The sequence below is a fragment of the Dipodomys ordii genome, unplaced genomic scaffold, assembly GCF_000151885.1.
Source record: "Dipodomys ordii isolate 6190 unplaced genomic scaffold, Dord_2.0 Scaffold45, whole genome shotgun sequence".
Classification (NCBI taxonomy): domain Eukaryota; kingdom Metazoa; phylum Chordata; class Mammalia; order Rodentia; family Heteromyidae; genus Dipodomys; species Dipodomys ordii.
In genome coordinates this window covers 4,699,280-4,712,914 of record NW_012267261.1, presented here as the reverse complement: position 1 = coordinate 4,712,914, position 13,635 = coordinate 4,699,280, and the positions used below count along the sequence as shown (strand labels likewise).

The 13,635-nt window shown below is 44.6% G+C and overlaps 1 protein-coding gene across 1 annotated transcript in view; it reads left to right on the top strand.

Moving 5' to 3' along the window:
* Positions 1–31: 31 nt before the first annotated feature.
* Positions 32–13,635, top strand: part of Mb21d2 (Mab-21 domain containing 2) — a 108,526-nt gene continuing 94,922 nt past the window's right edge. Inside the window, exon 1 of the mRNA XM_013019292.1 lies at positions 32–269. Coding sequence (XP_012874746.1) covers positions 59–269 — 211 coding nt within the window. The 5' untranslated portion in view covers positions 32–58. The remainder of the gene's footprint in view (positions 270–13,635) is intronic.

The following is a 13,635-nucleotide window of genomic DNA, read 5'->3' as shown; positions in this document are numbered from 1 at the left end:
TGCCGCCGCCGCCGCCGCCGCCGCCGCCGCCGCGGAGCTGCTGCTCGGCGCGTTTCGCATGAAGATGGCGGCTCCCACCGCCAGCAAGGCAGCCTCCCTGGGCTGTAACAACAAGCCTGCGTTCCCGGAGCTGGATTTCAGGTCCGGAGCTCGGGTGGAGGAATTGAACAAACTCATCCAAGAATTCACCCGGCACGATCAGCGGGAATACGACGACCAGAGAGCGCTGGAGATCCACACAGCCAAGGATTTCATCTTTTCCATGCTGGGTAAGGAGGATTTAAATTAAAAAGATAAAAAAAAGAAGGGAGGTGCTGCCGGCGTGCGTGAGCCCGACCGGGGTGCTGGGGAGCCGGGGGGCCGCGCCGACCTCCCTCCCTCCCTCCCTCCTCCTCCCGGCGCCCATCGCCCTCCTTCGTGGCTTCTTGGCCAGCGCCCGGTCCCTCCTTCCTCCGCGGCCAGCCGGACTGCCTGCCCGGCTCTGCCCTGCACTTTGCGCCGGGCTCCCCTTCCCCGTTCGCTCGCTCTTTTGTGACCCCCCCCCCGCACTCACTCCCACCTCCGAGCCCGGCTGGCAGGTGGGGGGGGGTTGGGGCGGAGGGGCGGAGGGAGGACGTCTTGACAGTTGCGGGGAGCCCCCGGGACGCCGCGCGGGCCAGGTGATGAGACCCGCGGGCGTGGGGAGCTCCCGAGGTTCAGACCTGCGCTGGGATCCGAGGGCGTGGGGGGGGGAGGTGAGGAGGGGTGGGGTAGGGATGAAGCCCGGGGGATGGATGGGGGGGGGTTCCTTCCTTCTCCGACCGCCCCCAGCTTGAGCACCCCGCCGAGAGCGACAAGTTGCCGCTCCGCTTCCCGCGGCGCGGCGCGGGCTCGCCGGGGCCCCCGCCGGCCGAACTTGTCGTGGGGCGCTCGGAGGCGTCACCCGCCGCCCCAGTCCTCGGGGCGCCGGGAGTTGCTGCAACTTTGATTTTTTTTGGGGGGGGGGCCCAAATCGACTTCCCTTGGAAGCGCTTCCGGGGCTCCTCCGGCGAGGCCGGCCGGGGTCGCCGAGGTCCGAGTTCCTAAAAATCCCCGGCCGCTCCGGGACCCGGCGCGGGGCTGGGCGGACGCCCCCCCCCGTCCCGGAGCGCCGGCCCCCCCTGGCGCTTTGTTATTGTCCGTGGGTTCCGTGCCCGCCGTGGGCAGCCCCTGGTTTAGAAACGGTGCCCACCTGACCCCCACCTTCCCACCCCCCTCACCTCCTGGTCCTGGACGATCGCTGACACCGAGGGTGGGGGTGTGGGGGGGCAGATCCCTCTCTCGGTCCTGCGGTTGGGATGAGGGCCACGGAGTTGTAAGAACGAGCGCGTCCGCTGCCTGGATGGAGAGGGGGTTGGGGGGGGGAAGGGGAGGGTGGCTTTCGGCTTCCCGGGTTTCGGATCCTGGCAAGTCCTGGGTCTGGGGATGCTCGGCGAAACCTTAGCCTCGGCCAGTTTTCCAGGGGGTGGAAAATGTGATGGGCAGAAAGCTGTTCAGCCACAAGAGGAAGGAAGACAGAACCTTTGCTTTTTACTCTCCCCCCACCCCACTTCCATGTACTTGGACTGCAGCAGCAGAAGGCTGTCTGTGGCTGGTTCTCTTCTGGGATTTGCTCCCCCTCGACCCCTTAAGTCTCTCTAGGTTTGCTTCAGCCCCTCAGCCCCAGGGAGGAGTTAATATACATTGAATGTGGTCCACCGGTGGTGTTAAGGATTTTGGTGAATAGGAGGGAACCTGTTAAAACTCAGGACAGGTTTTAATCTTTGCTATACACTCCCCCCCTCCCACAAGTGTTTTCTAGATGGTGTATGGAGTGGTAAGCATATATATATTAAGTGGAGATATTTGGCTTTGGGCTACTTAGATGGGTACTATTTATTTTTTTAATCCATAACCTGGTGGAGTGAGTTTTCAGGGGGAAGCTTAAAATGCCTAGGAAGCTTCTATGGCTGAAAACTAGCCAGCGATTGTGAGGAAGGAGGCGGTATGTCGGGAAAGCTCAAGGCAGTTAAGTTGCTTAATCATGGGCTTTCTCTTTAGCTTAAATAACAGAAGTCTGCCATTGTGTTATTTACAGGACAATAACCCTCCCCCCCCCCCCCCGTATATTTTCATCTCTTGTCCTAGGCCCTTCAGGAGAAGTGGTGAGTGGATCACAACTTGGCAGTTTAGTCAAGGATCTGAAATGGGGCAGGAAAAATTCCTGGCCCATTAGGAACTTCTACACTCACCCTACCTCTGACACACTGAATTTGCAAGTCTTTTATCCCACTATAAAAGGGAGAGTTCTTCTAGGGTGCTTAATTTATGCATGTGTTTAATGTTAAGAGTGACATTGTGTTGACAGGTAAGTTACAGTTCCTTCCCTTCTTTTTTATTCAGCTGACCTTGCAAGTGAAGTCTCTCTTCCTCCTGGGAATTGTGCATGTTCACCTGCCAAAGAGGAAATTCAGGAGTGTCATTTAAGTCCTTTGCCCCTCTGGACACTAGAAGGCAGATGGCAAAATGAGCTTGTCTGTGTGTGGTACTGCATTCATTTTCCAGTCCCCTTGCTTTCCTTTAATGAGGTGCTGGTCTGCTCTAGACAAGGGACGGCTTGTGGACAGAAGTGGTCCCTGTGTGGATTTACTTTCTCTAAAGCAGATTTATGTTTGGCTTAAGAAACAAAGTCTGTGTGTGTGTGTGTGTGTGTGTGTGTGTGTACTTTGTACCACTTGCCAAGGTCTTGAGTAGTTCATGAATATGCAAATGAGGTACCTTAATGACCCTCCACTTGTTAAGGTGTCACTTGGGAGGCTGCAGGCTCCCATTTCTAGGAGTTGAGAGAGTATAGCTCTCTTGGCTTTGTTCTGCCTCTGAGTGCACCTGAGGATTGTCAGTAGCTTAGAAACATTATCCCCATCACAAAGGACAAAATGGCCAAGGCATTTAGTACAGGACTCTTTTATGTTGCTGTTTCAGGCAGTTGAGAGATGGTGTCCAAAGAAGCCGCTCTCTGTCAAAGATTATTAGCCCTTCATTTTCTCAGATCTCTTCATTTTGTCCAGTTTGAGGCAGTGTTACAAAGAAGAGCAAAGCAATGATAGACAGTTGACAGTGACCAAGACACCCTGTCAAAGCAGGATTCTGCACAGCTGGGCGGTGGATCTCAGTCGGATAGTGGTCAGTGGGGTCTCTGTGATCTGGCTCCATGCTCTCTTGTTTGTACATAGACTTTGGTTCCTTTGGAAGCAAGTGTTGGCTGGGATCATCTAGAATGACTCCTTATTTTTACACCTTGGTCTTTTGGGAGAATGATTGCTTTTATTATCTAGTTAATAGTGGAGAGCCCAGATTGTGTGAGAAGCCGGCAGTGCATAATAAACATCATCTATCAAAATTCAGGGAAATTGCCAGAGTTCATTAATGTTTTAATAATATTTGGTATTTGCATAATGTCTCTGCCCGCTCTTTTGTTGTCTTCATTCCCTGGTGAGGTTGGAGGGAGACTAGTTGTGCTGCCATTGAACATAATGTGAAAGAGAGAGGTCAGCAGGAGTTGGAGAGAGCATTAAAAAGACAAGTGGTCACCTAATGTATAGACCAAATGAACTACTACTGCATATTGGAGTAGCCATCATTTTCTGACCACCTTATGTAGGTGAGAGACTCATTCTCTTTTTATTCTGGTCAGGGACCTTGAATTTAGGGCCTTGGCACTGTCCCAAAGCGTCTTTGGCTCAAGGCTAGCTAGCATTCTACCATTTGAGCTATAGCTCCAATGTCAGCCTTTTCTGGTTAATCGGAGATAAGAATCTCACAGACTTTCTTGCTCAGACTGGCTTTGAACGGTGATCCTCAGATCTCAGCCTCCTGAGTAGCTAGGATTCCAAGTGTGAGCCACTGTCACTTGGAAGACTTTGATTGGTCTATGTGAAATTAGTCTTACTAGATTTTTATTGCTTTCCCTTTATACAGATGAGATGCTGAAAACTAATGGGGTGAAAAAATCAGGCCAAAAAGCTGATAAATACCAGAGGTATTACTAAAACTGAAATACGCCATACTCTACTAAGACATGTTCCTCTTCTACATGAGACTATTTAGAATTCATAAGTCTAAGACATGTTCCTCTTCTACATGAGACTATTTAGAATTCATAAGTAAAATCCAGAGAAGGTGCTGCTGTTGCTGCTGCTTCTTTCTTCCTCTTCCTCCCCCTCCTTCTCTTCCTCCTTCTTTCTTTCAAGATTTGTTTTCTGATTTTGGCTAGTATTATAATGAAAGTGGCATCTGAAGCGATTTCTGGACAAAAGGTCAGTTTATGTGTTTTATTCCATAATAAGATCACCTATTTGAATATTTTGATTGAGAAACTCATGATCATTGTAATACAGTGTTGAAATCTGTAGTTGTAGTCACAGGCTACCTTGTGTTGACTGTGTAGTTTTATTTTTTAATCTATTAAATATGGATAACCATAATTCATTTCAAGATTATACCTGGAAGTGAAATTACTTTGCTAACCCAAAAGGAAAGCATACATGCTTTTATTATTTATGTAGGGACATGTGCTTTATTAGAAAACCTAGTGAACTTCAGGTGGAATTTTTTTCTGTAGCCTGACATCTGCAAGAACTGTGGAATACAATTAGTAGCCGTCTCTAAGGATTTTGGCTGTGGCCACAGAGGGCATGATTAAGTCCTACATGCAGTGTCATTTGTTGTTAAGCTCATAGTATATGAGATTGTGTGCTAGCTGCTTGGCACAAATCTATTAGCTCATGTAATCTTCTGATAACTTTAAGATTGTGGATAAGCTAACTATGTATCCTATTAAAGAAGCAAGCAAGCTTCATTAGAGGACAAGTATTTATACCTAGATCATACAGAGCGCAGGAGTTTAGACACATGCAGACCCAAGCATTTATGACTTAAAAAGTCCACCTACCTTTCAGTATGCCAACCACCATCAGTTTCTCTTAGTCTCATCTCACTTGAGACACCCTACTCTCTGGGAATTTTACCACTCCTAACTAGCCTGAGAGCAGAGGTAGCTTTTCTTGGTCTGTCTCTGCCCTTCTTCTGTCTCTTTTTCCTCCTGTACTTACTCAACAGGTAACTTGTTGAATGTAGTAGCGTTTCACAAGCAGCATGGATTAAACAGTGAGCAGGCACTTTGAGAAGTTCCCATGGATCTTTGGACACATTTACAGGCTTCTTTAGTCACCAAAAGAATGATTTGTTGGCTAATGTCTTTTACCAGGTTAATTAATAAACAGCATCTGGCCACTTCAAGATTCTAAGCTTCTATGGTGTTTCAGGGTGCTCCTGGCTTAACCCTATTTACAGGCATTTTCTACATCTCTAGATGAGACCATTTTTGTGTGTAGGTATAAGTGTGTGTGTGTGTGTCTGTGTGTGCATGCACCCATACTGGGATTTGACTCAGGCGTAGGGTGCTTTCCCTTAGCTTTTTCTCTCAGTGCTGGTTTATACTGCCTGAGCCACACCTCTAGTCTCACTTTTTGGTAGTTAAGAGTCTCAGATTTTGGACCTCGATCCTTAGATCTCAGCCTTCTGAGTAGTTAGGAGTAGTATGGCAAGAGCCATAGGTGCCCTGTAAGCCATTTTGAAGCCTTGAAGTTCTCATGTTTGCATGCTGTGTTTTTCTTAATGAAGTCACTCAGTGATATTTATGGTGAATTTTTGCTTTCTAGACTTCCAACTGCTTGTTGGGGTCCATAGAGTTTTAACTCATTGTATCTGTATAAATTCTAAAATAATGTCTGAAGTTTGTTTCTGCTCTGAAAATATAATTTTTATATCTGCAAAGTGTAGGGTGTCCCTTAAACATTTATTTTTGCACTAATAATTCTTCCTCCCTGGTTCTGAGTGGATGCTGGCCCTTTGTCCTTAACAGAAGAGCCAGGAGACTGGTACTTAGTACTAGTTGGGTCTTTTCAAGATTCTTTGTGGTACCACTGTCCTGGATAATTGTGATTAAACCCCTTTCGTATTCAGACAGGTTAGATTTCCTCTTGTCAAACTGAGAACTTGTGACTGAATGTTCGGCTTTTTGATTCTCCCCAGAGCTTGGAACAATTCAGAATCTCTGATCCCATTTCAGATCTATTGATTCAGAATCACTAGAGATCCCCAAACTGGCTGTTCAGCACTTTAGCCAGGCCTGGATGAGGCCTGCTGCTGTGCGTTCACTGTGCATCCAGTAGAGCTGCTTCCAAACAGAACGCATGTGATATAGCTGACTTTGAGACTGAACCGGGCTACTGTGTCTAATGAGCAGACATGCCTGAGGCTCCTGGAGTTCACCTGAGACAGAGACCAGGACAGGAGTATGATTGAGATAGTTGTCTCTACTCTTTCAGAAGATGTGATAGGGTTTAACTTCATTTTATCATATAACCATTACCCATAACCTTTGGAGGTTAAGAATGGAGAATCCTATTGGAAACATTTGAGAATTTGCTTAAGTTTACCAGCAACGAGATATCATAGCTGAAATCTAACAAGGTTGGGCTGATGAAAAGCCCTCACTTTCAACAAGAACAGTATTCTCTGCTCAGGAGCATGAAGGCACAGATTCTAGTTTTAACTTCTCTAGTTACTTGCCATGTGGTTTGGACAAGTCACTTAAAACACTAAGCCTCACAACTACTTAAAAATGAATCCATAAAAATATAGAAATTGGGGTTGATATTTATACTTACATCGTGTGTTTGAGTACATTCAATTCTGAATCTGAACTATTTTGTTTAGGCTGAGCGTGTGTGTGTGTGTGTGTGTGTGTGTGTGTGTGTGTGTGTGTAGGTGTGTAGGACCTTTCTGAAGTCTGCTATTAGATCTGTTTTGTATTCTGTAGTATGTGCATAAACCTGAATAAGTCTCCTAATCTCAATGCAGTGACTGAAAATACCAGGCAAAAGTAAAATCCCCCCTCCTTTCTAATCACTTCATATTTGGATTCTATAATTATACAGCTGCTTACACACACACACACACACACACACACACACACACACAGAGGTGCCTACTGTTGTGTCATACATGGGTCCTATGGCTGATAGACTCCTTTTATAAATTGATCAAGGTGCTTTTGTCTGTCACACTTAAAAAATAGAGCTCTAACTTGGAACCTGTAGACTGATGAAATTATTACCTGTTTTTGTACTCATTTCCTTTTATTCCAAAAGCAAGTCCCATTCTGCAATTTCGACCATATTATATGAGTTCATATTCGGAGTGATTTGGGGCCCTTACATGGGTGACTTTGAGGGTTTTGCCTGACTTTCACCGTCATCTTCTTTGCAGGGTGTGTTTCTCCCATTCTCCATTGGCTCAGGCTGTTCTCGAAGTTTCCTATCCCAGTTTTCATGAAGTTAACATTGGAATTTATTGCGGGGGAAGGGAGAGTAGGAGAAAAATGAGGGAAGGGGTCACAAATTTGACAAGAAACGTTCTTATTACCTTACTTATGTAACTGTGACCCCTCTGTACATCACCTTGACAATAAAAAATGGTATTAAAAAAAGGGGTGACAGGGCTGGGAAGGTGGTTCAGTGGTAGAGCGCTTGTCTTGCATATATGAGGCCCTGGGTTCGATTCCTCAGCACCGCATAAGCAGAAAAAGCCAGAAGTGGCAATGTGGCTCAAGTGGTAGAGTGCTAGCCTTGAACTGAAGAGCTGAGGGACAGCGCGCCCAGGCCCAGAGTTCAAGCCCCACGACTGGCAAAAAAAAAAAAAAAAAATGTAGTGCTCAAGAAGCATTACATTCATAAACTGCTTCTGTAAATGGCAACTGCTTTGTACAACCACCTAAAGATAATAAAACCATTCAAAAATAAAAAAAATTGGAATTTATGAACTTGAGTAAGGCAAAAGGGCATTTTTACTTTTCCCAGCTTCTAAAGCATTTCCTTCCAGTATAAATGTAGGTAACAAGCCATAGTGTTAATGGTTCTTATATTTTTATTTCCAGTAAAAATCATAGGTGTTTTCATTTTGTATTATAGTTGTTGCAGATTTTGCAAAATATCATTTGACCTGCTAGATTTTATTGTCAGTGTTAATAAAGAATCTTGATTGGAACATGGTAGTTTAAACCTGTACAATTCCAACTCTTTGGGAGACAGAGACTGGGGAGGATTGTGATTTGAGGTGACCCTAGGCAATAAATCAGCAAGAACCCATCGCAATCAAGAAGCTATCTAGGAGATTCTGGCTAGGAAGTTCACCATCGGAGGTCAGCACCTGGACAAAAACTAAGACCCTCTCTAAACAACAAACAAGGCAAAAAAGGGATGGGAACATGGTTTGAGTAGTAATGTGCCATCCATTTATTAAGCTCAAGGTCCTGAGTTCAAATCAGAAGAAGAATCACCTATGATATCTTATCACAAATCTACTTTTAAAACACATTGTTATTTGAATACTGATTTTAATCCTTGAAGTTCTGTGTAATGTTACCTTTTTCATTTTAGGTAGATTATTCTTTGCAGGAGTGCCTAGAATAGACTAGCCTGTCAGAAGGATCAGTGTCCCAGAAGCATGTCGCTATCTTCAGTTTCTACAGATGGCCTTGGCCCCCTGGCCTGTGCTTTGTATGTCAGCTCAAAGTCCATTTCACTCAAGAGGCCTTCCTGTGTTTGTTTCTCCAAGGGGGAAAAACATTTTATCTTCCCTCTGAATTCTCTAATACTTGGTTCCTTTTGATGACCGTTAGTCCTTTTTTATTTTTATTTTTTGTTATTTTTAAATGCTGTGGTGGGTTAAAGAATCCCTGACTTATTTATATTGCTGCACAGAGTGGGGTCATGTAGAGAATAGGTACTCACTAAGTGTGAATGACTTGTGTCATTCTTTTTTTTTTCTTTTTTTGCCAGTCCTGGGGTTTGAACTCTGGGCCTGGATGCTATCCCTGGGCTCCTTTTGCCCAAAGCTATCATTGTACCACTTGAGCCTTAGCTCCACTTTCACCTTTTTCTTTGATTAATTGGAGATAAGAATCTAAGGGGCTTTCCTGCCGGAGCTGGCGTCCAACCGTGATCCTCAGATCTCAGCCTCCTAAGTAGCTAGGATTATAGATGTGAGCCACTGGCACTTGGCTTTGTGTCATTCTTCAGAGCTTTTCTTTGTGAAGCTTTTTATTTTAGGCTTTTTTTTTTTTTCCCTCTTTCTGGTGTGTATGTGTGGGGAGAAGGGGGTATTAGAGCTTGAACTCAGAACCTGAGATCTATTCCTTAGCTTCTTTGCTTAAGGCTGGTGCTCTTTCACATAAACCACAGCTCCACATCTTGGTTTTTGGTGGTTAATTGGAGGTGAGAGTCTCACAACTTTTCTGCCTGGGCTGGCTTTGAACTTTGAACCTCAGATCTCAGCCTCCTTAATAGCATGTGAGCTGCTATCACCTGGCTAAGCGTTTGTTTTGATCTAGTCCTCTATAGTGTACCAATATCTTCATACACATATTGCTATCTGACAGACATCCCACAGCAGTCCTGGGAGGTAAATATTATTGTTGTATCTGTTTTGGCACAAGAGGAATTGGTGATAGAGAAGTCTATACTCAAGGTCACAAATGGTTGAGGTGGGATCAGAGACAGGTCCTTTAACATGTACTCCCAATTCTTCGTATTATATGAATTCTTTAAACTTCCTTGACCCTATTGTAGGGATTAGGATGAGGACCAGAGCTAGGCACTGAGTTGGGGGAGGCAGTAGCCCATAGGTCTCCACGTGCCTGTGCCGGTCTCTGTATTCAACTTATAAGCACTTCTCTATGCTGCTTCAAGATCACGTTTTTAGCTGCTGCAGCTGTTCTTGATAGCAGCTGCTTGTGTGAATTGTGTTGTGATTAATAAAAGCAGCTCAACAGTTTGTTCTTTCAACTGTGCCCTTGGTGTGCACAGCCCGTTTTTCCACAGGCTCTGAGTCTGATTTGGAGCATGAGCCTGTGGCATATGGTGCCCTAGGGGCTCATATCTCTGTTGTGAGAACTGGTGGCCCACCTAGATGAGCTAGGCATGCCTAAGGCCATTTGGGGACTGCATGATGAGGGCTGTGATGCTGTGGGGGAGCTCAGTGAATTGCAGCAGTCCTCGGTGGTGAACAGGTGACACAGGAATGACTCACGAGGTGGCCACTGGTCCTTAACACCTGCCAGTTGTTTGATCACTGAGATGATCCTCAAACTCCAGTACATTTCAGTCCCTGGCCTGTTAACCCGAGTTTGCTGGACTCCACTCCCAGAGGTTTTTTTTGATTCTGTAGGTCTAAGAGGGAGCCTGGGAATTTGCATTTCTACCAAGTGTTCAGGCGGTTCAACTGCTGCTGCTTCAAGGACCATATTTTGTAAACCAGTACTGATGACAGTCCAGGCTGGTAGAATTAGAAATACTTTAGATTTTAATGAGACATTTCCAGCCTTATAAACATCTTAAAGAGACATCGTGGAGTTTGAAACTTTAGTTCAGACATCACCTGTGATTGTCAGTTTATCACCTCTGATATGAATACTGTAGGGAAATCCTTGTGCTGCCTGGTCTGGAAACAGGCTTGGAGAGGGACAGAGGTTCATCTAAGGGCATCCAGCTTCCAGTCAGTTTACCATAACTAGATCCCAGGTTGTGTGTGTGTGTGTGTGTGTGTGTGTATCTGTATCTCAGTGTACACATTTGTCCTAGCACGCTATCTTCCAAGTAAATTTTTCATTTGCAAAAGAAAAACTATCTGTGTAACATTCAAACTAGTGCTTACCACACTAAAATACTTCATATGTTCCAGAATTATTTCATACCTTCCCTTTATTAACTTAAATCAGTCCTAACAACAGTGTAAGGAAGATAATGCAATCCTTATTATGTGAATGAGGAAAAAAAAACCACAGAGGTTAAAAATTTGCTGGAAGTCACAGAGCTACTGGCAGCATGGGGATTTGAACCTAAGAAATCTTAACTTCAAGTAGGAAATAGCAAGTGATTCTGTATTATAAGTAATTAGGGCTAGGAATAGTGGCTCACAACTGTAATCCCAGTTAGTTGAGAGTCAGAGATGAGAAGATTTGAGCCCGCCTGAAACTCCATCTCATCCAAAAGCTGGGAATTGTCAAGTGAGCCAGTCATCCCAACTACTCAGGAAATGCAAAAAGGAGGCTCACAGTCCAGGCTGGCTAGGAGGGAATGTGAGACCCTACCCCCAAAATGATGCAGGCAAGAAGGGCTGAGAAATGCTCAAGTAACAGAGTACCTGTTTAGCAAGCAGGAGGTCTTGAGTTCAAACCCCAATAACCACTCCTCTACAATAATGAAAAACCATTTTCCTGTTGAAAATGCAAATCACAGATGGAATCCTACAATTTTAATATTCCTCAGAAACTTCAAAATTGGTGGCCCGACCTCCTTTCTTGTCCATTTTGCAGACATGGACACCTAGGCCTAGAAAGGAGAGGTGACTCAATCTTACAAGGCCCCTGTCACTTTTGGGCAGAGTGGAGTTAAGTAAATTTCAGGCCACAGGTGCTTGTGAAGAACGTGTTTCCACCAGAGCAGATTGACTTCATAGCATTCACACCCCAGGGAAGACTCTGGCTGGCTTTGAAGAGGAAGGGAGGTCTTTGTGAGAGGGCTGTGCTTTAAGGTAGGTAACATCTTTCCTGCTACAAAGCTGCCTTGTAGTTTGAAGTTCTCTTAATTGCTGTTAGAGGAAGGATGCTAAAAAGATAACCTCATGGGCAGAGTGTATTTTTTTGTCTGTTGTGTTTGCTTTGCTCCTTTGATTGTTCCTTGTCTCTTCCTCTCTGGTTTCTTTCTTTCTTTCTTTCTTTCCTTCTTTCTTTCTTTCTTTCTTTCTTTCTTTCTTTCTTTCTTTCTTTCTTTCTTTCTTTCTTTCTTTCTTTCTTTTTCTTCTTCTTTTTTTCTCCTGAAGTGTGTCCTTTTTGTACACCTGTGCTGTTCTTGCAGCTTTAAGCATCATAATGGATATTTTGATCTCTGAGCAATCAGTATTTGGAGCAAGGAAAGTGGTCTGGCCACACACATGCGCGCGCGCATGCGCGCGCGCACACACACACACACACACACACACACACACACACACACACGATACACCGTGGTGATTGTGTTTGGAGGTGTTGAAGCTCCCTGGGCTGGTCTATCTCTCTAGAGCTGCCAATATTCATTCCCTGTTGTTATTCTTGGCACTTAAAGCTTTGGAGGATTTCAAGTTGTAATAAGATTGAAAGAATTAGGAAGGAGTTAAGCCAGTGGTCATGTTCTAGAGACAGATTTGCTAACCGTATTGTTACTGATGAGGAAACTTCACGCTCATAGTAGACAGGAATTTGCCCAAGTTTAGACAGCAGTGATAATAATGGTGAGATTGAGAAATTCCCAGTGTTTGTCAGGCATTGTGTTGCTTTCTAATCACAATTCTCTCTATTACCCTGTGTCTGTCATAAAGACAATAAAGTCCTAAAGTCACTTGTTCAAGCTAATACTAGAGATTAGATTCTTACTGATGCTTGTCTAGGTAGGAAAGTGTATAAAGTAGACCCAGCAAAGTTTATTTCAAAGTTAAAGGAAAGCTAGGAAAGGAAAGAAGGGAGATTTTCCATTCAAAGAGGGTTCTGTAGAGTTCAATGGAATGATGTTATGGTAGTACAGTACATCTCTTCCCCTGGGCTTTGTCTTGATTGATTGTACATTTGCAGCTCAGGCTTTTTTCATTGGTTGAGCAGAACCCAGGTCATTATGGGAAGAAGTATATGAACATGAACCCAAGGCACTATGGGAACAAGAAATACCATAATGGGATGCATGTTATTTGCCATATGTTTTGTCTGTCACTTTTTATCCCTAGCTACCTAACTGTTTACCTTTCTTTACCTCACTATTGAGGTAGTCTGGTTCCTTCATTCCTTCCTTGCATCTTCAGGAAACAATCTCAGGTGGTGTGTGGTTGATGGTGGACAATATAGTTGGCACCAAACCCCTAGGGGAGTGACAGTGAGGGGTAGTAGGGAGAGTAAAGGAGAAGGGAGAGGTTTTGCTCTCCTGGAAGTCAGTTGCTCATAGGTTTCTGGCTCTGGGTATAGAGTATTTCCTTCTGTCATTTGGCTTTCCTTGGCAGCCCTCATGACCAACATTCTTTTGATGCTTGTGGTTTTTGTGTATCAAATAGTCCTTTGTATGATTCTCATTCTATACCAGACTTCTCCTTTTGAAAGTAAGAAAGTGGGTCCCCACTGACTGATTGATTTAAGCCCTGCTGAAGTCAACTGTACCATTGATATTAAGTAAATGAGGGCAGTTTTGATGAGGAAGTAGGTCTTTCCCACTTTCTCTTCACCTTGGTGGGGTTCAGTCCAGATTTAGAACATTTAATTAGGACAGAGTTAATATAGTCTATCATTGTGGGATAGTGGGAAGCTGATTACTTTTCCAGTGAAAGGCAGATGTCAATGTAGTTTTAAAGGAATTCATTTTGCAATCAAAATGTATAAATTGAGGCTGGGTGCTGATGATTCATGCTTGTGATCGAAGCTACTCAGGATGCTGAAATCTGAGGATCAAAGTTCAAAACCAGACCAGGCAGAAAAGTCAGTGAGACTCTTATCTCCAT